The sequence below is a fragment of the Trypanosoma brucei genome, chromosome 8 (genome assembly GCF_000002445.2).
Source record: "Trypanosoma brucei brucei TREU927 chromosome 8, complete sequence".
NCBI classification, from domain to species: domain Eukaryota; phylum Euglenozoa; class Kinetoplastea; order Trypanosomatida; family Trypanosomatidae; genus Trypanosoma; species Trypanosoma brucei.
Window position 1 is genome coordinate 1,359,358 of NC_007281.1, and position 25,172 is coordinate 1,384,529.

General features: G+C 47.3%; 13 protein-coding genes across 13 annotated transcripts, besides 11 other annotated features; all 13 read right to left on the reverse strand.

The window, feature by feature from the left end:
* Positions 1-25,172: part of a sequence feature (sequence corresponds to BAC RPCI93-4A8) that runs on past both edges of the window.
* Tb927.8.4590 (hypothetical protein, conserved) lies at positions 5-610 on the reverse strand (the record flags this gene model as incomplete). The annotated part of the gene is made up of 1 exon (XM_842197.1): positions 5-610. One exon carries the CDS (start codon positions 608-610, stop codon positions 5-7), a length of 606 nt encoding a protein of 201 aa, XP_847290.1.
* On the reverse strand, positions 1,560-2,597 carry Tb927.8.4600 (hypothetical protein, conserved; the record flags this gene model as incomplete). Its single annotated transcript, XM_842198.1, has 1 exon — positions 1,560-2,597. The coding sequence occupies one exon, from the start codon at positions 2,595-2,597 to the stop codon at positions 1,560-1,562; it is 1,038 nt and encodes a 345-aa protein (XP_847291.1).
* Positions 2,741-2,768: a sequence feature (A-rich).
* Positions 2,769-2,793: a microsatellite.
* Positions 2,794-2,845: a sequence feature (A-rich).
* Tb927.8.4610 (small GTP-binding protein Rab1) lies at positions 3,427-4,083 on the reverse strand (the record flags this gene model as incomplete). The annotated part of the gene is made up of 1 exon (XM_842199.1): positions 3,427-4,083. One exon carries the CDS (start codon positions 4,081-4,083, stop codon positions 3,427-3,429), a length of 657 nt encoding a protein of 218 aa, XP_847292.1.
* Positions 5,228-5,887, reverse strand: Tb927.8.4620 (small GTP-binding protein Rab7, putative; the record flags this gene model as incomplete). Its single annotated transcript, XM_842200.1, has 1 exon — positions 5,228-5,887. One exon carries the CDS (start codon positions 5,885-5,887, stop codon positions 5,228-5,230), a length of 660 nt encoding a protein of 219 aa, XP_847293.1.
* On the reverse strand, positions 6,287-6,715 carry Tb927.8.4630 (hypothetical protein, conserved; the record flags this gene model as incomplete). The annotated part of the gene is made up of 1 exon (XM_842201.1): positions 6,287-6,715. The coding sequence occupies one exon, from the start codon at positions 6,713-6,715 to the stop codon at positions 6,287-6,289; it is 429 nt and encodes a 142-aa protein (XP_847294.1).
* Positions 7,325-8,482, reverse strand: Tb927.8.4640 (flagellar protofilament ribbon protein, putative; the record flags this gene model as incomplete). Its single annotated transcript, XM_842202.1, has 1 exon — positions 7,325-8,482. The coding sequence occupies one exon, from the start codon at positions 8,480-8,482 to the stop codon at positions 7,325-7,327; it is 1,158 nt and encodes a 385-aa protein (XP_847295.1).
* Positions 8,739-9,245, reverse strand: Tb927.8.4650 (hypothetical protein, conserved; the record flags this gene model as incomplete). Its single annotated transcript, XM_842203.1, has 1 exon — positions 8,739-9,245. The coding sequence occupies one exon, from the start codon at positions 9,243-9,245 to the stop codon at positions 8,739-8,741; it is 507 nt and encodes a 168-aa protein (XP_847296.1).
* Tb927.8.4660 (hypothetical protein, conserved) lies at positions 9,489-12,653 on the reverse strand (the record flags this gene model as incomplete). The annotated part of the gene is made up of 1 exon (XM_842204.1): positions 9,489-12,653. One exon carries the CDS (start codon positions 12,651-12,653, stop codon positions 9,489-9,491), a length of 3,165 nt encoding a protein of 1,054 aa, XP_847297.1.
* Tb927.8.4670 (hypothetical protein, conserved) lies at positions 13,062-14,807 on the reverse strand (the record flags this gene model as incomplete). Its single annotated transcript, XM_842205.1, has 1 exon — positions 13,062-14,807. One exon carries the CDS (start codon positions 14,805-14,807, stop codon positions 13,062-13,064), a length of 1,746 nt encoding a protein of 581 aa, XP_847298.1.
* Tb927.8.4680 (hypothetical protein, conserved) lies at positions 15,255-16,169 on the reverse strand (the record flags this gene model as incomplete). Its single annotated transcript, XM_842206.1, has 1 exon — positions 15,255-16,169. One exon carries the CDS (start codon positions 16,167-16,169, stop codon positions 15,255-15,257), a length of 915 nt encoding a protein of 304 aa, XP_847299.1.
* Positions 16,277-16,312: a sequence feature (AT_rich).
* Positions 17,216-17,590, reverse strand: Tb927.8.4690 (hypothetical protein, conserved; the record flags this gene model as incomplete). Its single annotated transcript, XM_842207.1, has 1 exon — positions 17,216-17,590. The coding sequence occupies one exon, from the start codon at positions 17,588-17,590 to the stop codon at positions 17,216-17,218; it is 375 nt and encodes a 124-aa protein (XP_847300.1).
* Positions 19,001-19,023: a sequence feature (AT_rich).
* Positions 20,291-20,325: a microsatellite.
* Tb927.8.4700 (amino acid transporter, putative) lies at positions 20,766-22,364 on the reverse strand (the record flags this gene model as incomplete). The annotated part of the gene is made up of 1 exon (XM_842208.1): positions 20,766-22,364. The coding sequence occupies one exon, from the start codon at positions 22,362-22,364 to the stop codon at positions 20,766-20,768; it is 1,599 nt and encodes a 532-aa protein (XP_847301.1).
* Positions 20,766-25,172: part of a sequence feature (Number of repeated genes in array uncertain. May contain five or six units) that runs on past the window's edge.
* Positions 22,162-22,207: a microsatellite.
* Positions 23,111-23,139: a sequence feature (AT_rich).
* Tb927.8.4710 (amino acid transporter, putative) lies at positions 23,763-25,139 on the reverse strand (the record flags this gene model as incomplete). Its single annotated transcript, XM_842209.1, has 1 exon — positions 23,763-25,139. The coding sequence occupies one exon, from the start codon at positions 25,137-25,139 to the stop codon at positions 23,763-23,765; it is 1,377 nt and encodes a 458-aa protein (XP_847302.1).
* Positions 25,159-25,172: part of a microsatellite that runs on past the window's edge.

Here is a 25,172-nt window from a genome sequence, read left to right on the forward strand (position 1 = left end):
TGTGTCATGACCCCTTGTTCAAAGCTACAGGCTGCAGGTTCTTGGTTTGCTCCGCCCGCATCTCCTCCCCGATGGTTACAATTTCTTCCAATGTCGGTCGGTTCAGAAGTGACATCATCGCCGTGAGCAAGCTCTGCCGCCTTAGTTCGTCTGTCATCATTTCCATCAGAGTGGGATGTCCTTCGCCATCCGTTTCTTCGAAAGTGATATTTTGTGACGTTGGGAACGCGTAGGAAAATGTTCCACTTGCGGATCGCTGCGGGGAGGAACGGACCCCATTCTTTGGTTGCTCCACACCATCGCCCTCGGCGTTTTCCATCTTTAGCATGAGGGCGCTCACCGCCCTGTCAGTGTTGATAGTTGCTTCCAGCTCCCGTATGTACTCCACCAGTCGCCGTATGTAAGCTTCCTTTTGCCTACAGGAGGGACAGGATGGCCCCGGTATAAGTCCAGCAAATTCAGCCACCTGCGCCGGGCATTCACGCAGCGATGCGACACGCACAACCGGAGCGAAATCCCGTGAGTCCACACCAACGTCGCGGACCTTCACCTGCACGACTTCACCCAAATCACCCGTTTTTTCGATGACTTTGTACCTCACACGTTCCATCTGTCTTTCTTGTACTCTTCTCGTATTGCCCTTATCTCCCGTTTTAAACACCTCACTGTGCTACGAAGGCTCCCGACCACTTTCCAAATTGATAAACAGGAGAGGTGGGAGGGGTAAAAATGTGAACTACCCTGTATCTTGAGCCATGCAAAAAAAAAAAAAAAGTTGGAAAAGCCTCAAGGAGCCATTCAGAATCGCGATGCCATCCACATGATGTAAATACGAGCGGAAATAATCCTTCATAATTCGTTTGGTTGTATTTCCCTTCTCATTTCGTCCTCAATGGAAAGGAAAAAGAAACGTGATACAATGATGAGAGTTGTACGGTGACCGGGTAAGGTTAATGAAAGGGAGATAACATGTTACGCATCGTGGTGCACACGCATGAAGAGTTTTGACCTCAACTCCAACAACATATTCCATCCTTCTCTTCCTGTTACCTCCCCACACACACAAATTAAGGAACCGCGCATCCAGCAACCTAGAGGCAACCAAGCAACAGATATAAGTAGAATAACAACAACAACAACAACGAAAAAGAAAAAAAGCGAACTGATGACGCACAGTGGAACCTAATGATATAACCTTGAAAGCATAATTAACACTTCCTAACCCATTCGCACTTCCCTACTCATCTCCTTTTTTTCCTCTTGGAGGAGTTTGATGCGGTAATTTTCCATACGCGCTTGAGACACAACTTCAAATACACACACACACACATATGCACCAGCGCTTCGCTTTGTCTATCCTCTCCCACCCACTTCGGAAATAACGTCGCCTCTTATTCGCGATGTGAAAATAGTAAAAGGTGAATTATGAAAAAAGAATGAAAAAAATGCGGCAGGCGATGATGACAGAAGCAGCGAAACCCAACCTGCACTCAATCTTCCATAAAGATACCCATCACAAGGTCTAGACTAGAGAGAGTGCATACTGGAGGGTAACAAAACTAATCGTTGCCTTTGGAGAGGCCCCGTAAACTAACCATAGCTAGAATCTTGACACGACAAAAAGGACACGTGAGGCCCTTATCACCTGTGGGACGGAGTTTGGTGCAGCACATCTCACAACAACAAGTATGGTAACACGGCAGAAATGTCACTGTCGAATATGCGTCGAGGCATAAATGACAAAGAAGGTCGCTATTGCTCGTTACACTCGCCGCTGCAGAGCGAGCCCCGGCTTCCTCAGTCGCACCATCCTTCTTTTGAGCGACCGATGCTGGCAATTGCGGCAAATCGGAAGACAACTCCGGCGAGCATTCCTCACTTGCGTTAACCTCCCTCCCCTCACCCGTATTATCGGATGTATTAGAAACAACTCTCTCCTCATCAATCTGAGCATCATTCCCCCCATCGGTATTAGCTGCATCGCCATGATCCCCATTGGAGCCAGTCTCAGCCAGAAGTGGAGTGTGTTCGTTGGTCACATTAGCCTCGGGGGTTTCCTCACCTCGGCACTGCCATACCAACAGAACTACGTACATTATCGTCGAACTTACGATGAGCAAACCACCTGTACCTAGAAGAGGTAAAATCACAATGAGCAAATTCCACTCTGACATATCCTGCATATCACAAGATTGTATCACCCGCCCATCTTTGCACGTTTCGTACGCCGGTTGGCATTCGTTTGAGCTTGTACAGAAGTAACACCAGTTCCTATCCTCACAGCTGTCACAATCGGCTGCTGCAGCTTGGCACCTTGCGCCACACGTCACACTGGAGTTCCTTAACGTGGCCGCTTCACTGCATGACAGCGCATTGTATTGCTCCGACGGGTCAAAGCACTGACTTCCTACAGGTCGTTCACAGCACCACGCGCACTCCGGCATCTTTAAACACTCCGAAGCGATGTAGATTGGGTTTGTGTCACATCTACTTCCGTATGCCGCTAATGGTTGAATCAACAAAATCAGAACCCAGGAGGGCAGTAACCACACCGCTGACCGGTTCACATAAAACTTTGTTGAACCTCCTGTACACATCCACCTACCCCCGGTGCAACAAACTACTACTTTATCGTGGTTTGTATCCACAAAACTCTACAGCTGGACAAAAAAATGGCACGAATAGAGGGAGACGACAAGGAGTACAGTGCAAAGAGTGGGGAACCAAAGGGAATATTCGAAAGAGACAAGCAACAAAAAGCGGATAAAATATAATATGATATGATATGACATGGCAGAGGAAGGAGAAAAAAAAAAAAGAAAAAGCAGGGAAAAGGGAAGAGAGGTATCGGACAATGAAAGGGTGGACACACTGTAAGCCCCTGCGAGCACAACCATTGCATTTAATCCTTTGTCATTCACAAGTGCTCTAAGGGGCTCAAAACACACACCTCTACCCCACCTCAAACAGTAGAGACTCAAATGAGAAAACGACAAGGAATGTAGTCGGCGCCGCAACAAAAGGTGGAGACCAAACGTCTCCCGTCAACCGGTGAGCCCCAAAAAGAAAGTGGGAGGGATGACGCCGGACAAGCGGACGATGCAAAAGAAAAAGATGAAAGCTAAAAGACAAGAGGGAACCACACATATACATCACACGTGACTTCATGGACGGTCGTATCCCACATTAATAACTCATGTGGAAGGCGAACCATGCGGGAATGTATGCGTGACCTCTCAATCGTACACTTTCCTCCCCTCCCCCCGCCCCAAGTACACACACACACACACGGATATAGCACATACGTACACAATTGCGTCTTTCCTCCCTTTAAAAAGAAAAAAACAAAAATACCGCTGAACCATCCGTTCCGTAATTCACTACCGTAACATATTACCTCTCACTAGTACGAACGAAGATCACATTTTAACAGCAACCACCACGCTTCGAGCCCTTTTGCCCTTCGTTTCCGGCTAACCTGACACCATTACCAGCTCCCCCTGCACCACCACTTGGGGACAGACCCTTTCCTGTACGTTCCTTCATATCCTCGAATATCTCCTGTGCTATTTTCTGAAACGCAGACTGTACATTCTCCTTCTCCTTTGCGCTCGTGTCAATGTACGACATTCCATGTTGTTTTGCCCATGCCATCGCTTCTTCCTTCGATACCTGCCGCGAAGTGCGGGCCTCGTCACTTTTGCATCCAACCAATAAGCACGGGATACCGGGAAGAGACTGCTGTCGCACGCGTTCCATCCAGTGCTCCAAGTGTAGAAATGAGGGTCGATGTGTAAGGTCAAAACAAAGCATTACGCCGTTGGCGCCGCGGTAAAAGGCAGTTGCCACTGACTGAAACCGCTCTTGCCCGGCTGTGTCCCATATTTGCAAGCGGACACGCTTATCCATGTACGTCATTTGGTGCATTCGAAAATCAATAGCGATGGTGGATGCGTAATCCTTGTAAAAAACATCCTCAGAGAGCCGCACCGTAAGGGAAGACTTCCCAACGCCACTGTCGCCAATGACAATAATCTTGAATATGTAGTCGCAGTCCCCACCAGGGGAAGCTGCTGTGATCATATGCGAAGTGGACTCTTCAAACGGGCATATTGAACAAAAAAACGTGACGAGAAAAGTGAAGAAAACAAAGAGGAAGTTGGCCGTCTATATATTGCAAAGAAAAAAATCTACGCAAAGCGCAGTAGCCGCCGATTGAGGCCGGGTGCGGGGTAACGTGCCCATCAGGAAGTTAACGTTATTTGGCCGCGCCTGCTCATCCGCCTCTTCTTCTTACCGTCACTTCCCCACACGCCTACAATCCCACGAATTAAAAAAACCTTTCAACACGTCAATATCACCAGCAGGAACACCACCACGATGAGGCACGCAACACCGAAGGAAAACAGATTTGGTCAACAATACACACAAATTGGGGGAAATAGAAATAACAGGAAATAACTACACTCAACACACAAGCCATGGGGCCTAATTGATGGAAACGACGCTTACAACAGAATGAATTTAATGGCATGTAACAGGGGGAGGAACTTCGTCATATTAAGTGAAAGTGGGAAGCAGCACACACACACACGCGTAAATACACAAATAGATGTAACAATATACAAAGGTATACATATAGGTATATATGTGCAGATGTGTAGACTGTGGGGAGTGCAGGCGCAGATATTGTAAAGGGGGAGACCCAAGATAGAAAAGAAAGGGACGGCCGTATATGCGACGGAGCATCTGAGCCGGTGGAGCCGAGTGGCCAAAGATAGAACCACGGTGTTCAGTGGTGTACGAAACCTTCTTCCAAATGAAAAATAAAACAATAGAATTGATAAGAGAGAGGTATAACAAAATGCGAGAAGAAGGCAAGAATAAAATGAGTCGAATAAAAAAGGGGGGAAGATACGATGGCCCTCGGCGTAACACTTCCCTTTCAGTACTGGAGAGAGCGAACGGAGTGCTACACACTGTCTATGCTGGCTTGGATACCGTACTAAATCACAAATGGCAAGCATCCATACACGTGTCAAGGCAAAAGAAAATACCTATCTGCTTCACTTCATAGATTCTTTTTCACTATTGCTGCCTTCCGTTCCCTGTCCTTTCACTAATTTCTCGTCTAGCCTTCATGTGTAGTTCCTCCAAAGCTCCTCCCTCAGTGAACGAGGGCTTACCCGTTCATTGAATGGCAAATGCTATTGCCACCATAAGAGGTTCAGCACCTCCACTTCCTCTTTTTAGTATGTGTACTTGTGTTTAATCGTACGATGTTCCCTATCGCCTTGTCCCCATGACCCTCGACAGTTGGAGTTGTGTTATTCACTATATAAGTCCCCAGGTGTTGGAAAGCTTCGGAGACATTTGTGTTATTTCTCGAGCTCGTCTCGAAGTAGCACAAGCAACCGTGTCGCTTTGCCCATGCGTCTGCCTCGCTTTTCTCCACTTGCCTGCAAATCCCTAAGCTTGTCCCTTCTTTATGAAGTTCACTGCACTCCACCAGGTCTAACTTGCAACCCACGAGGATGAGGGGCGGAAGTACCGGGCAGTGGGACCTCAGGCGCTCAAACCACGCGTCGATCCCTTCAAAGGAGCTCCGATTGGTGAGATCAAAGCAAATCAGTGCGCCATGACAGTTGCGGTAGTAAGCCGTCGTGAGTGAAACAAAACGATCCTGCCCGGAGGTATCCCAAATCTGAAGCAATATGGTGCGCGCGTGCTTTTCTAAAGTTGTGGTATGGCAATACTTGAAGTCCACGCCAATCGTTGGAACAATGTCATCGTAATAAATGCTGTCACAGAACCGCGATGAGATGTTGCTCTTCCCTACACCCACATCACCAATTACTATAATCTTGTAAGCGGGTTCCTCTTTCATGTAAGGAAACTTCACCTAACCCTATATTTCCCTTCCCCTTTCTTTTCCTCTTCACCTGGGATGTCGCTAGTTCTTTTAATTCAGCACTTCTGACGTTCCTTTACACGGTGGTTCTCGTACGATCCTATGCCCCTGCAGTGCCGCTGAGTACATTAGCAAATTCAACAACGGAGGAAATCATGGCATCAGAAAGTGGGGACCAAACGAAGGCAAAACGAAGGTCAGGAATGAAAAATGAAGAAAATAAATGGGAGAGGCAGTAACACCTTACGCAAGGGAATAGTGTATTTTAAGTAGGTAGGGTCGGCAATGGAAGGGAGGAGTAACTACCGCCCATTGAAGGGAGAGTTAAAAACAAAATAAAAACAGTAACACCCAAAGACTTCACGACACATTGGATTAGCGATACCATGTTGGGTGCTCCTCCTCCAGTTGTTCTCGTAGGCACTGAACACGCGGAGCCTTGAACGGCGGTTCCAGAACTACCACCCGAACCACGTAATAACCAGCAGCCGCAAGAAGGGAACCACATGTAAGTACCATTAGTACGACACGGACAGGAAACAAATAATCCACAACAACCGCCTCATCAGGATTTGTAGGAAACGGCCGCTCCCTGTTGTAAGACGTCTGTGGCAGCGGCGCAGGTACGGGGTCGTGCGGCGACGATATAATGCAGCCATATGCAATAAAAGGCATGGCGGCACACGCGAGGCCGATAGGCAGCACCAGCCGGGGGCATACGTACGACCCAAATAACGTCCCAACTATACCAAGAATGATGAAAAATAGGATGGCAAACGTACCATCACCGAGACCGAGAATCATATTGCGTGTGAATGAGCACTGTCGCCGTAGGTTTCAAGGGAAGTATATGACAATGGAGACCCAGCTGTGTGAACACAAGCCATGTAAGTACACCTTTGATGGATTGACTAGTTCAAGGTGGTGGATGAAACTGAAGAGAAATAAAATTCAAGAATATATGCATATATGTAATAACGAGAGGAATGTGGCTTGACCACACGAATGTGAAACACGACCACTAAAAGTCATGTGAGTCGGTGGGAAGTCATCAGAGAAAAGACGATTGGGGCAAGTGCACCCCACAGCATACAAAAAACTCACGATTAAGTGATGAATACATCTCACGACAACGACACTTACAGAAGTTCATCTCGTGCTCTCTCCCCCTTTTATGCACTTCCTTCGTGTGTTTTCGCCTCTACGTGCAAGAATACACAGTACATATACGCATATATATATAAATATATCATTTTTCTTCTATTTACTGGAAACAAAAAAAAGAGGCTTCTTCAAAATTGACATGCACCCACCACAAATGTTGAAATGTGGAAGTTAGACAAAAAGAAATGCCACAGATTCCCTGTGTCCAACGGCGCGCACGCCACCCCTCCCCCTCATTCTTCTAGTTGACTACATACAGAGATCCCAATACTTGAAATAGTCTTCATCTACCTGATTGGTGTACAACTCGTCTAGTTGCTTCTTGCGAATTTGTGATGCCTCCCTCTGCTTCATCTGCTCGGCAGCAATGCTCAACCTTTCTGCATGCCGTTCACGTTCCTTCTGCCTTTCCAAAGCGTTGGCCATGCGAAGCTGCAAGTTGTCCTGCTGGGCCCACCGCCGTTCTTCCTCGACTTCCATAAACCGGCGACGCCGCAAAAGATCGCGTTGTCTCGCCCGATCCTCAAGAAACTTACGCTTCTGCTCCTCTGTCATGCCTTTGTAGCGCTCCGCCTTCACCTTCTTTCCAAGCTCGCTCACGACCGTCTCGGTTTCGTTAAGGAAATCACCCTCCATGTGGAAACGAATTTCCTCAAGGGCCTTGCGGGTGTCCTCCTCCTTGTCTCGAATGGCCTCACGGCGCTTTTGCTCGGCGAGGGCTTTATTAAATTCTGCTTGGTTCTTATGGATCATCCTGCGCTGCTCGGCGATACCCTGCTCTATATCGTAGATACGGCGGTTGGTCTCCTCGTTTCGTTCATCGAAGACACGGTTTGCCTCCTCCTCCATCCACTTCTTCGCGAGTTTCTCCTCCGTTTGCTGCCGCGCCCACTCGCGCTGTTGGCGCTGCTGAGCAGCCCGACGATTCTTGTAATCCAAGTCCTCACCTTCAAATTTTTGGAGAGAAGAAACCCCAGTTCGGGGATCGTTGTCGCCAACACGGCCCGGTAAATCCTTCGCCTTCCAGTGGGGATCGTTGAGGTCCCACTCGCGCTGCGTTTCCTTCTTCTGGTAGGTTTCACGGTAGTCAAGCAATTGCTTTTCACGGTTTGCTCGTATCTCGTTAACCTCCTTCTGAAGTGCCTGAGCATGGCGATCCATCAGAAGGGCTTGTCGGTCATAAAAGTCGTTCCGCTCTTTCTCCAGCTGTCGAAGCGCCTCCCTTTCACGGACCTGCCTGTCAAGCGCCTCCTTGTCGATGCCCATATGACGCATTTTCGGGTCTTTGAGGCGCTCTGCACGCTGCATCATGAAGAGCCGCTTCTTTTCCCTCGTTGTTGCCGTCTCCAACTGCGGTAACGAAGAGGAATTTGATGCGACATTGATGGTCTCAGCTGCTGGCTCCATTTTGATCTACACTTCACCACACCTACACACAGTTCAGAGGAGCACACTGACCAGAAAAAGTGCAATGATTTTTTTAAAAAAAGAAATAGAATAGACAGTGGAACGGAAGTTTAACGCTGTGCTACCGACTTAGCAAACAATACACATCCTTAATTACTTACAAGACAGAATACCTCACTCATCACCGTGAGCAGATATTCGAAAGCACGTTCGTGTACGGATGTAAACTCACTGTCAGCCGCGCTCACGTTGTAGCTTACACAGCGGGCTTGAACGTTAGTAGTGGTGACGGCGAAGAGCATTTGAAGCAAAACTTCCGCACGTTTCTGTTAACACCCTTACATTTTGGGCACGTCCACAACGTTACCTCCTTTCCGGGGAGCGGAGGCGGCGTCGGCTTTGGCTGTTGGCATTTATGGCAGACAACACTCCCACGAAAGTTCATCTGGCCACACGGACACGCCCAGTCGTGAGGGTCCTCACCGGGAAGGGACGGACGCCGAACACCAGGTGGGAGCGGAGGGGCCGGCGCCCCACATTTGTAGCATTCGCGCTTCGATTTATAATTTGGTTCCCCGCACTGGCAGAGCCAATCGCCCTCCGCGGGTTCACGATGCCTTGTCCGACGGCCCTTAATCCGACGTGCAAAGAGGCATGGTGTGGTGACAAAATACGCGCGTGAGCAAAGCAGAGCTACAGAAGCACGACTTCCGAGGTGGTGGGCAAGATAGTGCCTGGAGAGTATGTGGACACACCTTTGCATCTCGCGCCCCTCCAACTGCAGTATCGCAAAGTCAGTGTGTGCGCCCACTGGAAAACGTGCATCAACACGAGCACAGATGCGAAGCCGGGGGATAAAGAAAAATGGAAAAAGCGACACGCAGTAGCAACGGGAGACAAAACAAGTAGCAAAGAAAGCAGCCGATTAAGATGAAAGTAATGACTTGCGCCCGGAAGAACTGCTTCTTGAATTTAAGTAGTGCACGAGGTTCATTCCAAGTTACCCTCATGCCAAACAGCGGGTTACAACTGTCGAAAACTGCTTAAATCCATTCACAAACGAATTTTTATTGTTCTGACGATAAGATTCACAAGCACACTGTTGTAAGAGCACGAACGCCTCCCTCACTTCCGCTCCTTTTCCACCAACAGCCGCCAAACCGGAAAACAAGTCACCTAGCTGCACGAAAGAGTCCCCATCCAGCACTATTAGTGTCTGCAGAAGGCTCTCAAATGGATCCGTCGTGCACTTCCTTGTCGTTATAAGGTCAAGTGTCGCCCGCAGCAGTCGGGAGAAAACGTTCTTGTCCGCCCGAAGAAGTGCCCCCAATATTTTAACGCCTTCACCTCCTTCATGGCCCTCACGACAACACAGGGCGCTGGTAAAAGCTGCCACCGCCTCTGCTCCAAGTGTTATAAGAGTTCCAAAGGTATTCTGGTAGTTAAGCGAGAATTCGAGTAGATGAATAACTTGTAACAAATGCTCGATAGGTAAGTCACAGATAAACCAAAGATACAAATCTCTAAGCAGCTCAGAGGCAAGCATAAAGTAACTACGCGCCAACTTCTCATTTTGGCATAAACGCTCGCGGTCCACAAGCATCATAGCACGCCAGAGAGCCACAAGGCACGCTGGCAGGGACCGATCTGCATAAAGACGGAGAACTCCCATATTGCAAAGCCCCCCTGCGAGAAGATTACGACCGGTATGGAACGTGATCCTCAAGCATTTGATACCCCAAGCCTCAAGTTGAGATCCACGGGTCTCCAACGCTTTAACAATAATATTGACCACTGTGCCCATAGAGTTACCAATGTGGCGGAAGACAAGATAGCCCTCCGTACAATGGGCGCCGGACGTTATACGCCGGTAACGATTTTCGGTTATTTCGTCCAACAAGCGCAACAGCTGTACGCCACAGTTAGTTCCAAACTCACGTTGAAAATGCTGGACTATAACGTCAAAGTTTGGAAGTATGCGTTTCAGCAACACTCGGTACAGACGTTGGCACAGGCATGCGCAAAACGCGCCTCGCCATGAGCATGTAGCGCGCATGAGAGCATCCGCATAATCTTCACCGTGTTCTACACAACCATATTGGAAAATCTTGAAGTCTCCAACAAGTGATGGCTCAATGTCGCCCATTACACCCTGGGAACCACCGTTGGACAGCCAAATCTGAGCCCTGATACGCGCAAGAAGAAACAGCACACGGTGATAAACCCTGGAATTTTTGCCCATCGTCATCTCCGCATCGAGTGCAAGGCGGTCATTAATGTGGGGCAGCGTCTTTAAAATAGCAACAGAAGTTGGCGATTGAGCCACCTCAGTCAAAAGGGCCAAGGCTTCGACGGCTGTCTCATCGGTACAAGAGTGAGCGCAGTTCATAACCTCGTCCACAATAAGCCCAAGCACAGTGGAGGACATTTCTCCATCACTTTTCAGAGATAAAGTATTTTGAAGGGAGACCCGTAGCCCGTTGCCATCATCAAGCCGATCGAGAAGAAGCGCGTTCCAAGTGGCACAAAGTAAAGCTATGAGGGAGTTGTGAAAGTGACGACGAGTTCCCTGAGGTACAAACAATGAAAGCTTTCTCTCACAATCGTAGCTCACAACACCGAAGCATGCCCATAAAGCCTTACATATTATCGGGCATGCATCGCTACGGGAATGGTTCATGCGCAACCATGAGCTGGAAAGGGTGATAAGCCATGCGAGTTGTTCGTATATGCTCGTCAAACAAAATCCTGCTTGATGTTCCGATGACTTAAGAACCCATAAATGGGACTCGATGAGTGTTGAAATGTGTTCCTCTGTGTCTCGACCACAGAATCGCAACAACTGCGATGCAAATTGAAGCTCCAACTCTTGTACACATGTATCCTCATCGAGAAAATAATCCTCAAACGATGCAATTTCACCAGATCTTGCGAACGCTACCGCTTGCTCCTGATTTGACGTAATGTACGACAAGCACACCTTCGGTGCCAGTTCCCCAAAAAGTGTGCGTTTATCTTTGCAGTAGGACTGAGATCCCACCAACTTCGCCCAAGTGGAGGTTAAAGAAAGGAACGACCGCCGCGCATGGCGCCAGTTCTGGAAGCACAAATGAGTGAAATCGGCAAGGGCTCCAATCCATTGCTCATAACACGAAACGCTACACATTTGCTCAATGCTGAAATTCGGTTTCAGACGATTCAACAAGCGACAAAATTCGTGCAAAACCGTGGGATCTTCTAGGTGAAGACACTCCGTCATAATTGGAAGCGTGACTTCAAAACAACAGGATATCCGCGCCTTCTGGTCCTCACAGAGTGGGTAGAGTGATCCCCTCAGAGATATGAGTGATGCCAACGATTCCAACAAGGGAGAGAAGAGGCGCGCATCCCCCTCCGGAAGTAAATACAACCCCCACAGTTTAGCGAAGAGCTCTTGGTCCAAAAGGTCAGCCGCCCAACCTTGCGGATAATCAGTTGTCAAAACGTCCTCAGTAATATCCTCCAAGGAGCAAGTAAAGTCAAACAAAAGAATTTGGCGCAATAACGGTACGGCGCCAATGACCACCTGATTGTGCGACAACTGAGCCCGTTTAAGGCAACGTGAAACACTTTTGAATATGTCGTGGAGGCACTCATCGCGAAAAACCACGTTCGTCTTCTTATTCACCGCGAGGTTCTGGTTTGGGCCGTCCGTAGATCCTATCGTGTCGATCAACACGGTTAGGATGTGACACGATAAGGATACGAGTTCTTCCGAATAATCACCCCCTTCACCGGTTAGCGCCGTAGCCACCTTGAGGGGAAACCTTTGGAGCTCCGGGGCGTCACAGAATCCCCGTTTCACTACAGAACATAGCAACCGGACAAGGGCGTCCCTATTATGAGTGTCCAAGAGCTTATGCCGCTCCACAATGACACAACTCAGCATCTGTTCGAGGTCCACAAGGTCTGCAAGTGCAAACTTAGAAGTCACCAAATGGTTTAACGCTTGAGAAACAAAGAAGATCGAACATGCGGCTACAGATTCCTTAAGAACTCTCTGCATCAGTTGCAAGCCCATGGCAGACGCGAAACCATCCCATCCAAGCTCCGTGGCTATCTGCATTGCCGATTTGTCCCCACTGTAGAGAAGAGTCGAGAAACGCTCCACATCATCAACACTCCCCAGCATTATCTAAACAGCAGGCCCTCCGCGGATAACGGCAAAACTAATACATATTAGAACGATAATAATTATTGAGTGCATAGAAAAACAGCAAATTATAGACAAGGGGAGAAACAACTGAAAGATTACCACTGTGTGAAATCGTCATTTGAAACTTAAGGAAATATAAAATTCAGAATGTACACAAATGGGGTTGTTGTTCCTTATATCCTAGCACGTGCACACGCATGGGGATCTGTGTTGCTGCACCAATCCTCTGGAGAACAGGACGTGGTCGCGGTAAACTAAATGCTTGATTATTAGCAGCTACTATACAACAAGCACAAGGGTGGTGTCCGGAGAAAGCATACAGACGGCTCAAGTACAAGACCCGACACAGGTAACGAAAAAAAGAACAATGCACGGTGCACACGCTCAAAAGTTGTTGCTTAATGGGTTATCGTCGCTCGGTCGTTGAGCTGCCGACACACGGTACCCCCGAGAGATAACCTCCCGTCCATATGCAGTTTTGTGCAGACCCGCCTCCAGCAGAGCGAGTTGAAGTCGAAACCGTGGGTCCTTCGCTACCTCGTCAGCCGTGTAACCATGCACAGTATATCGTGCGGCCTCCGCGAACGGTACGTAAGCTTCATTCTGCTTACTTGAAACTGTCCCTTGCAGAACTCTCTCTGGGTCGGCCTCGACACCGAGCTGTTGCCTGACACCATTAAAGAAGGCCTCTAGTGTCTTCGCACGTGCAGCTTTTATTTCTTCCAGGTCCTGCTGACGTTTTTTACGCAACCGGCATTTCTCCTCATATTCTTTCTGTCTCTCCACCACCCGTTTGGCGTTACGTTCCCCTCGTATCGCTTTTTGGATTGCTTCCTCCTCTGCAAGTGCCCTCCGAAGTTCGATTTCCTTCTCTTGCAGCTCTTTCTGCTGCTCCTGGTAGAGGTGCAGCTGTTTTAGGCGTTCCTGGAATTCTATCTCACGAGCACGCATGACTCTTTGTGTCCTTTCCTCTTCCTCTTTCCGTCTTGCTTCCTCCTCGTCGCGTCGGGCCAGTTCCTTGGCTTCTCGAACAGCACGTAGCTCATCCAACTCTCGGTGTTTCTTTCGTTGCTGCTCCTCGCGTAATTTAGCCTCTTCTTCCATATCCGCCACTAGCCTTCCAATCTCTTCATCAGCCGCGGCTGCCTTCTCGAATGATTTCAGAAGTTCCAGAGATTTCTTCTTGAACTGAAGCGTCACCGTCCGCGCGAGTGCTTTTTCTCTCTTCTGCCGCAAAACCTCATTCACAGCAAGTCGCACTTTGTCGCGGGACATATCGGGCAAACTCTGATGGACGCGATTGTAAACATCACCTGGAAGATCAGGTTTCTCACTACCGAGCGTTGAAAGACTCGTGTAGGTTTTCAAAACCAAAGAAATCTTACGAATGTCGCTCGAGGAGAGGTCCACAGTTGCTCCTGTTCGCTCCGTAGACATTAACCGAGACACGGCTTCCTCTCCTCCAACCTCTATGGCGTCTCGAAACGTCTTCACGAGCCTAGGGTTGGGTTTACATACCATGGACTCGCACACACTATCTAACAATTCCAATGATGACCGCACTAACGTTTGGACAGTTTCAATCGGTAAGATATTCTCGCTCTCCTCCATCTCGTTCAGCAAAGATTCCACTTCATGCTCGATAACTTTAATAGACTCAGAAATTTCCTCCCTCATGGTTGAAATCTTCTCTCGTAAGGTGTTAACGCCATCAGGCATGACATTGGCCTCCTTCTTGTGCAAGTCACGACATTCCTTCCGAAGTCCCCCAATTGTTTTCTTAAGGGAACGATGAATCGACTCGCATCGTTCCTCCATGCCGGCTCTTTCCCTCACCGCTGCCTCTGGTAGGAGGGAAGAGCACGAAGCCCACGCCTTTTCAAAATCGAATGCGCACGAAACTACCTCTCGCTCCAAGGCAGCGTGCTCCGCCAACCAACGGCCACCACGACTTACCTCCTCCGCTGATTTCCTCTGGTGTGCAATTTTCAATGTGATGTCCTTAAACACCAGCTTATCTGTACGCGCTCTTGACTGCCACTCAGCCAACGCAGCCTCCTGATCATCCACAGAAAAAGCCATCGTGCGGAGTTGTTGCCGCGGCAGCATGACAGCCCTCCGAGGAGGCATCGCTCAGCCTACCAGGGGAGTAATATACGCAAAAAGTAAAAATATACAAGAGAAAATGAGTAGAAGCAAGAAAAAAGGGCAATATACAGGCAAGGTCCAGGAACGGAAAACGGTCACCGCATCCACCGTAAGATAATAAAAAGGGGGGAAGGTATGAAAACAAAAAACAAAAAAATTGTTGTGATGGTGGAAGTGGTAGTGATTATGATAAAGCGGACACATGCAAGATACCGACAACACATGGGGAATTTATATATATAAGTGATAATAGGAGGGGAAATGGGTCCCACAGAGAATATGGCATCCCCACCCTGAGTCAGGCAACTAGTGATTCAGAACCTCCACACCTGATGAGCAACAGGACCAGTACAATATTAGGTGTTGAGTAAAATTACGAAACGGGTTCATATGGGAAATGCCACCGACGTGTCGAAATCACAAACACGGTTATTCTGTGTGCGTCTGCAGCGGCTCCATGGCAGACCTTCCTTCTGGGGTTGCGTGCGGGTCAACTGCTTTTCCAAACAATTCATCCGCTTCCTCAACTATACTGATAGGGGTGAGCCCTCGCAAAATTTCGCGCGCCTCGTTTGAGCAGTAGCAAAGATTCCTAATGACGAACGTCGCCCACTCACCCATGCCTGGATTTTCCAAATCAATGCGTGTGGCTCCGAGGATGGCAGTGAGAAGGCGGGTGTCACCTAAAACTGCGGAGCAGACCTCCTTATTCTCGTAAGTCAGATTGGCTACAAGCCGGACATGTTCCCTCCTGAAACCCTCTAGAAAACATGTTATCTCATGATCACGCGAAATGGTTAGCGCATCCGTTATATATTCCAGTACTTGTGATCCCAAGCAATATGTCTGGAGCCTTCTGAGGAGTCGTCGATGACTTAACAGTGTAAGATTGAGCACCTCAACAGCAGAGTGTGACAGGGTCGCTCCCATGTCTAACCATGCCTCAGAGCCGTCACTAAGCTCCGCAACGCTGCTTTCTCGTTGAAGCCCACCGCTCTCAGCATCTCCTTCAGCATTTGTAGCTCCGCCTACCACAGGGTCCTCCGTATTCGTAGTGCCGGGTGCAATAAACCCCTTTGTTCGGTGCAGTACATGACGCGCAACGTGAAGACTAAGCTTTATCATACGGAACAGGACATGTTGCAGGTGGAGTACCTCTTCCCCGGGCTCGCGCCCCGCATCAAACGCTGCCACATCGACCGCATGCTCCAGTTTGAATGCAAAGGAGAAGTCCTTCAGTTTAACGTCCGTTTCGCACAGCGTCAGCAATTTGTCCACTTTGTTGTCTATTTCCCCCAGAGCCCTTGTGTCCAAATCCCTTATAGAACCCTCGTGATCAGTCATTTGCCCTTCTCGTCGATATACACTCACCAGAAGGCCCCTCAAACAATGTTTCCTCTCTTCACATACATAAAAATAGCAGTAAGCAACAGAAAAGGGGCAAAGAAAACAAAAAAAAAAAATATATATATATATAATAAATAAATGAAAACGCCGGATCAAAGTGTAAGAAATGTCTCCCTATCCTCAGCCGCTCCCGAACGAATGGGAACGCAGATCCACGCGACATTCCGTACAACGAAACAGTGGAAAGGAAAAACAAAGTAAAATTTGGGCGATGGCGCACTCAACAGAGGAAACCAGTGGGTCGCATGAACAGACACCCGCACTCACAGGAAGAAAAGTCCCTTGAATAGTAAATATAACAATAATAACCAGAAACCTGGCAAGCCTCTTCAACCCGAGTACAAAGGCACCCCCTCCTCTGCCTTCAGTTACCACTCGGAGACACCCGCATAAACACAAAAACGCATCGCGCAGACGCGTAAAGTCATCCACAGCACTGAACGTGGTTTTCTTTTGCTCCTGCTCTCGTTGGCATCGCACAAAATAGAGGGAGTTAACTTTCCCTCTTTCCACGATCAGCAAGGTGCACAACCTGAAAGTAAAAACGCGCACCGTGATGGATAGGTGTGCTTCCCCCGGGACTACGGAGGACACCACCTTTGAGTTAACGAGTAGGCGCAACGATAAGAAAGCCCCCTTCCGCTACAAAAAAAAAAAGAGCAACTTCGGCTGGTACACACCCGATACCCCATACGCCCACACGAAGAAAACAGACGACACCCTCAAGGGAAGAAAACATTCCACGATTCCTCGAGCTAATTGAACCCAACATACCATTCGGGGAGTAAACATACCACTCGTATACGATATGAAGAGGGGGGAAAGCACAAACAGTGAGTCGGTTCTACGCCCCAGTATGTGCACGCCCCACGTCGTGCACAAATCAACCTCTCCCTCCAACGTGTTCATCTGGGGACTGGTTGCCACACCTTGTTAAGCGCCCTTACGCATAGCAGCACCAAATAAATAATGTAAGCACGCACTCATTTAAACCGCGACGAAACGCCCCCGGGAAGCGATGCGATGGTCGGCTTCCCCTCCGCCTTGACCTCGCCCAACCTCACACCAGAGGGGTTCGCCTCCAGCAGAGCTCTTCCCGGGCCATCCACATAATATTTTGGGTTAGGGCAAGAAGGAACCTCACAATATACGGGGAGAGTCGCCACCCACTCACCCGAAGCACGAAACTTGTGGCCACAAGGACACTGCCACTCGCGCTCACCGAGAAGCTTGGCCGTCATTTGTGCCGCTTGGCTCACGGCATCCTTCAATGACGGGCGGTTATTCGCGGTGGTGAGTGCTTTGCTAACGCTTTGGCTAGCGTGGCGAGTGACAATAGTCTTGATTTTATCGAGCATGCTGCTCCCAGTGAAAATGTGAGTAAGAACAAAAAAAAACGAAGTAAATTGACGACGACATAAGCAACAGCGACTGTCTTCTGTTAAAATGGAAGAGAAAAGTGGCACCGCGGGAAAAGCAGAGTACATAAAAGCAAAAGTGAGGTGAGTGGAACAGAAACGCAACGGAGGGAAGAGGACCCTTAGCGGAACGATGCTGACATAGTGTTCACAGGTGCGGCCACACATAACGGGACCCGTGAGGAGCCCGCAGCACCTATAAAGACAAAGATGCTCAGTTTGCATCTGGAGTGCGTCACTTCGCCGGCCCGCCTTTCCCACTAGAGGGAAAGAAGAATTCGTAACCAGACATCGCCTTTCTCCAAGCGCGCTTTGCGCAATGGATCAACGAAACTCTCGGTGACGTGCGTATCCCTTGTGCTCCTTGCTGCCTCTTGGCGCGTTCCAGACTGCTCACATCAATACGATACGGGTGAAATAACCTCCGAGAAAACCGCATGACCACTCGTGGTAACCCACACGCCCAACTTCCCGCAATCCCGCAAAGATGCTCGCGGTGAGCACACAACAGCGGCACAACTTATCATCAGCGCCACACAATGCGTGGTGCGTGGAGGGTAAAACGGGGAAAATACGAAGAAAGGAAATGTGTGTTGGGCAATTGGAAACAAAATAGAGGCAAACAAACGGATTATTCACAACAAATCTCCCAGGAGACGACAGAGCAAAGCAAAACGAACATCACATGTACTCCGCGAAGCCTTGATGTCTTCACATAATGAGTAAGCAAAAATGATAACAATGATTGACTTCCATTAGCACGGCCCGTGACATCGCGAACTTAACAGACAGTTACCAAAAGTGTGCGTAACAATAGAGACCAACTGCTGTCTTCTCTGCTCTTTTTCTCTTGTGAAGAAAAAAAGGAGGCGGCTAATTGTAATAATACCATCGAAGAAGGGATACCCAACTCAAATGCTTCCACGATGTGTTTGTGCGTGTGTGGAAATTTACTGGACACGCCACTTAGGAAACACTGCAAAACAGCAAGTACTACATATGACACAGCAACTAAAGCAACGACATTGAGAAGGGGAAGATAAGGAACAAACAGAAAGAAAGTTAGCAGAGAAAAAATAGAAGTGTCAGTGCGTGTGTGGGGAAATAAACAATAATCTATCTCACACAACTAGCACGAGACGCAGCAAGTAGGCTGGAAAACGCTTTAGAAATGAGGTGGATAATTTTCCTTAGAAAAATAATAAAGAAACACCACCACAAGGCGCGATATTACCATTTATGTCGATTTTGGGCGCACTCAGGGGTGTTTGCTACCGTACCCGCAACATTGTTATCCATGAGCCACACGAAAGAAGAAAATAGGAACCATCCCAGTTAACTTGCTCCATCTATATATAAATATTTTTTTTAATCGCATTTTTTTTACCTTTACGTTTCCTCCTTATCTCCGCTTCCACACTCTTATCAACCAACTCCTTTTCTTCCACTCAACTCACACACACACACACCCCATCCCCTTCCTTATACACCTTTCTTATTTTTGATCGTTGCAGTTGGCCGTTGCAGGTTCACTAACTTCTTCAACCATCGAGCCGCAAACAAATATCGGTGATAACACCTGAAAACTCACAAATTACCCATATGAACCCCATCGGAGCGACACCGCTAAAAGACGACCCAAAAAAGAAGAAAAGGCGGAAGACGCAGCAAGCGGGAATGGGAAAGAGATTCGAGGTAACAAATAAGACAACGAAAGAAAAAAAAAAGGAAACTCACGCACTCACTACAGATGAAGTGGACCCCTGCATTTACGTTCAACGAACCTGGAAAGTGGCAAATAAAAAGAAGAATACGGCACCACACGACATATCGGCAGCCTCATTAAATCCATTCATTCATTCAATTATGAACCGCACACACACACACATAAAAGGAAGAAAACTAGGGGGGACACACCTAACAATCAGAGTTTGCCACGCACTCAACCAAGCTCCACAGCGTTATCACCGCAGCACCCGATAAGAAATCGGAGCGCACGCAAGCGTCGACAGAAACCCAAAAAAAGGGTGAATAGAAGAAAAGGGAAGGTTAAGAGATCAAAAACTGAAAACCAATAGGCGGGTCACTCTCCGCAGAGGTACTCTAAAGATGATGCGCGTAAAAATGTGGCGCAAACATCACACAGATACACTAAGCAGCGGGGAATCAAGATAAATAAACAAAACAAAAGAAACGTTTTCTTTTTCCTTTTTAAAATATCCATTAGTATAACAGGCTCCACCCAGAGTCCCTCACCCATCCATTTCCTCATCCAAACTTCCTCCCTCCTCTGGTCACTTTAATTCTTCTAACAGTTGTTAGTGGTGTCATGGCGCCCCACCGAACGTTCCCTCATCCTCCCAGTGCCAACAAAAAGAGCACGTAAATGCAAAAGCAACTGGAGAAGAGGGCAAAGGAGCAACGGAGAGGAACATTTGCAACAGTAGTCAAAACCGGGCGGTTTCAGCGTGCGCCAACGGCAATAGACAACTGATATTGCAAGTCATCCAGGACAGCACCTAGCACGCAAGCAGAGTGGAATATATTTGTATAAACTTTCGGATAATGGAACAAAAACTACAACGCAACACAAAACGATACCCAATACACAAGCACGCACGCACAAAAACAAACAAACACATATATATATAAATATATAAATATATAAATATATAAGACAACAACTACACCAACCAAAAAATCATATAAACAGACACTCAAATATATCTTCCTCACAGTCTGTTACGTGTCCCACAAACGACGCCCACAAATAACTAAAACCTGCACAATATAAACCGACAAGCTACTTATTCCGACAACAAAAAGGCAGACACAAAACAAAAAAGAGTTAAAAAACAAAATACAACAAAAACACGAGGCATTACACATAAAAATAACACCCCTACCTACAACACATAAAAAAGAGACGAGAAGGATACCACTTAAATCAAGACACTACCTACCATTCAGCAAAAAAAAAATCTCAACACAGCTCAAGTTTGTGAAGAAAAAAAAACACACTAATCACAACTACAAAATAAAAAAATCTAACGAAACGAAAAGAACAATGTAAATATATAGCCTATCAAAAAAATTAAAAAATGGCCAATGTTGATTACACAGCCACATTGTAGATTGAGGCAGCCGTACCAAACACCACAGCGATCACTCCCGATATAAGGAGGAGGTACGTACACACGTAATTTACCACACCCACCTGAGAAATGCCCCAGTTACCACAGTACATCCGGTACAATGCGGGAATGCAGAAACCAAGGACACCACCGCAGAAACTTCCCAAAAGACCAAATACGGTATTCAGGTCGGGAATGAAGAGGCCAAGGAGCAGAGCGCATAGAGCCATGCAACCGCAAAACAGGCAGTTCTTCCATGTTTCAAGTGTGTTCAAATCCCACCCAATGATGTAATAGCAGCAATCACGGGCTGGTTGCATGCATAGTGAAAACCCAACACAGATCTTCAGCAACATGCCCGCAAACGCAATTGCCATCATCACGTCACCCTTCACGTCATAAATCTCAAAGACAGTTTCTACAGATTTGTTCCCAACATCCGTATAACCGAAGAAACCCGCAATGATGTACACCACACAACACATACTCATGGAATACGTTGTGTGGAGTGTCATGCGCCTTGCGCTCGGTTTGCGCATCTCCGAGTAAATGGAAAAACAGTTCATATGGCACAGGTATGAAAACATGAAGATTGACAATCCCTCAATCGCCCTGTTCCCAGATTTAAACATCTCAACATCCTCGGGAAGTTTCCCATCCTTTAATCCATTTTTCGCGGAGTGCACAACAATGCAGATGACAAAATAAAAAACGAATAGCACAGCGATAGCGGAAGCGTAACGTAGTGAGTTGATTTCCTTGGGTAACGAGAGTGAAAACATTCCAACAAACCATATGATAGACGTGATCACGCGATTGCCCGTCTTTCCCTGAAAGAACTCCAATGTAGTGCACCCAGAAGCAACAGAGCCGACAAGGTAACCGGTAGCAATTACATAACTCACGCACGTCCCAAAGGTGAACAACCACGAGACCGATATAGTGAAGTAATCCCACCCGGGTCCAAAAAGGTTCCTCGAGAGATCCGTGTATGAGTTGTACCCTGTCATTTCTACTGCCTGCATCATCAGCCCAACGGAGTATATAGTCAACACAGTTACAGTAATTAGAATGAGGATTGATGGGATCACACCACTCATCTGAAAAGCGATAGCGAGACTTATGACTCCAGCCCCCAATGTGGCACTCCCAAGGTTAAACGTTGTCGAAAGGGCACCACCATGGGGAATGATTGCATTTATACATTGCATGAATTTGGAGTCTGTTGTCGGAGTGTCACCATTCTTGTGATGACTTTTCTCGTCTGCCGCTGACATCGCGCCGTATCCCTCACCCTCATCGGTAACAACCTCCGTGTGGGCCTTTCCAGAGCCTAATGGTTCTGTAGGGCTCAGCATATTTAAGAGGTGGGTTTGCTGCGTGTGTACGTGTGTGCGTGTGCGTGTGTGTGTGTGTGTGTGTGCTGCTTGATAGCTTGATGACTGAAAAGGGAAAGAAAAGAAGCGAGCTAATTCGTACAACGGAAGTAAAGACTGCCAAACACATGAATACACAAGTACCAAGAGTTCTTGCACACCCAGACAAGAATCTACTAAACTCACGGGCATAGCTACTTGCATATCGAAAAAAGCACCACGTTATTTGAAGGGGCATTCAACTCATGGCGACAAAGGAAGACACAAGAAGGTGGTTTCTACGTGCACCAGACAAGTGTCAAACATGACGCACAAATCGCAGCATCATCAGAGAATGAAACACAACGTGTGTCACACACTGCTTCTGCTTACCCCGACAGAAAACAAAAGCGGATAACAAATACAACAAAAAAGGAAGGGAACTAAACAAAAATAAAGGAGCACATTGGAGCGACACGAACGCTGGAGTAACGTATTGTTGGCTTGGCGATTGATAAAACGCGTAACCAACCCTTCACTTAACCCTGTGGGAACATGTTGTACAAAGGTAGAACATCTTCCAGAGTACGTGTTAGGTTACACGTGACACCAACTCCATCCAGCATTCAACATTCATTCGTGTGGCAGACAGAAGTTGATACACACATGTTTTCTGTGAGGAATAGAAACATGAGTATATATAGATAATGCTTTACGCCACGGCTTCGCAATGGAAAACAAAATAACAAATGAGAAAGCATCCTTCCTTGGCCCTCCCCTCTACCTGCGAACCCAAAAACAGGGAACTGCCTGATGGAGACATAGCGCAAAGTAAAAAATAAAAATCGTAACAAAAAGGGAGAAACACTCCAGTAGCGGCCCACGAAGATGTAGTGCAACACAAGGAAGCCACTTTGTGTCACACAATGCTGAGGAAAGAGATATACGCTAAAAGTTCTTTTTAAAAGTTCTAAAAAATAAAATATATAGATATATATATGCCTCCGCTAAACCAACAAAATAATAATCAAGAATATTTTCCCATTTCGTCTTATTTTTTTTTTTCTGTCTCATAGTTATGCATCACTCACAGCACCTGCCGCCACCATCCCTACCGTAAATAAACACGAGGAATTAACCTCTCCGCCACAGGGATTTTGTTAAGAGGAAGGAGCCACTTTACGCAGGTCAGAGAAAACAAGGTATGAATCCATAAATACATAACTCTGTATGATAGAGGTGGGCACGCCGTTGCAAAGTGGGCATTAGCTCCTCGTTAACACGGAAACAAACTTATTAAAAAAGAAAACGTTAACGGTGTAAGCAAATTTTCCCCGCTTACACAAACATATTCACCCAACACTGAACACAGTAAAAAGAAGAAAAGAAGAGGCACCTCAAATAAATATGCTTATATACCTATACGTAACACCTAACAGTTGCATTTTGTCTACTCTTACACCACACTGAAGGTCATGCAACTGCTTATCATGCATGACACAAACACATGGAAAAAACAACACAGTAGAAAAAAATTTAAAAATTACCATCACACGACAGAGTTTGCCTGATTATTGCCGTCACTTGCTGCATGCTCCCACTCTAACAAAGGGCCAATGTTGATTACACAGCCACATTGTAGATTGAGGCAGCCGTACCAAACACCACAGCGATCACTCCCGATATAAGGAGGAGGTACGTACACACGTAATTTACCACACCCACCTGAGAAATGCCCCAGTTACCACAGTACATCCGGTACAATGCGGGAATGCAGAAACCAAGGACACCACCGCAGAAACTTCCCAAAAGACCAAATACGGTATTCAGGTCGGGAATGAAGAGGCCAAGGAGCAGAGCGCATAGAGCCATGCAACCGCAAAACAGGCAGTTCTTCCATGTTTCAAGTGTGTTCAAATCCCACCCAATGATGTAATAGCAGCAATCACGGGCTGGTTGCATGCATAGTGAAAACCCAACACAGATCTTCAGCAACATGCCCGCAAACGCAATTGCCATCATCACGTCACCCTTCACGTCATAAATCTCAAAGACAGTTTCTACGGATTTGTTCCCAACATCCGTATAACCGAAGAAACCCGCAATGATGTACACCACACAACACATACTCATGGAATACGTTGTGTGGAGTGTCATGCGCCTTGCGCTCGGTTTGCGCATCTCCGAGTAAATGGAAAAACAGTTCATATGGCACAGGTATGAAAACATGAAGATTGACAATCCCTCAATCGCCCTGTTCCCAGATTTAAACATCTCAACATCCTCGGGAAGTTTCCCATCCTTTAATCCATTTTTCGCGGAGTGCACAACAATGCAGATGACAAAATAAAAAACGAATAGCACAGCGATAGCGGAAGCGTAACGTAGTGAGTTGATTTCCTTGGGTAACGAGAGTGAAAACATTCCAACAAACCATATGATAGACGTGATCACGCGATTGCCCGTCTTTCCCTGAAAGAACTCCAATGCAGAGGACCCAGATAGCACAGAGTCCACAAGGTAACCGGTAGCAATTACATAACTCACGCACGTCCCAAAGGTGAACAACCACGAGACCGATATAGTGAAGTAATCCCACCCGGGTCCAAAAAGGTTCCTCGAGAGATCCGCATATGAGTTGTACCCTGTCATTTCTACTGCCTGCATCATCAGCCCAACGGAGTATATAGTCAACACAGTTACAGTAATTAGAATGAGGATTGATGGAATCACACCACTCATCTGAAAAGCGATAGCGAGACTTATGACTCCAGCCCCCAATGTGGCACTCCCAAGGTTAAACGTTGTCGAAAGGGCACCACCATGGGGAATGATTGCATTTATACATTGCATGAATTTGGAGTCTGTTGTCAGAGTGTTACCATTCTTGTGATGACTTTTCTCGTCTGCCGCTGACATCGCGCCGTATCCCTCACCCTCATCGGTAACAACCTCCGTGTGGGCCTTTCCAGAGCCCAATGCTTCTGTAGGGCTCAGCATATTTAAGAGGTGGGTTTGCTGCGTGTGTACGTT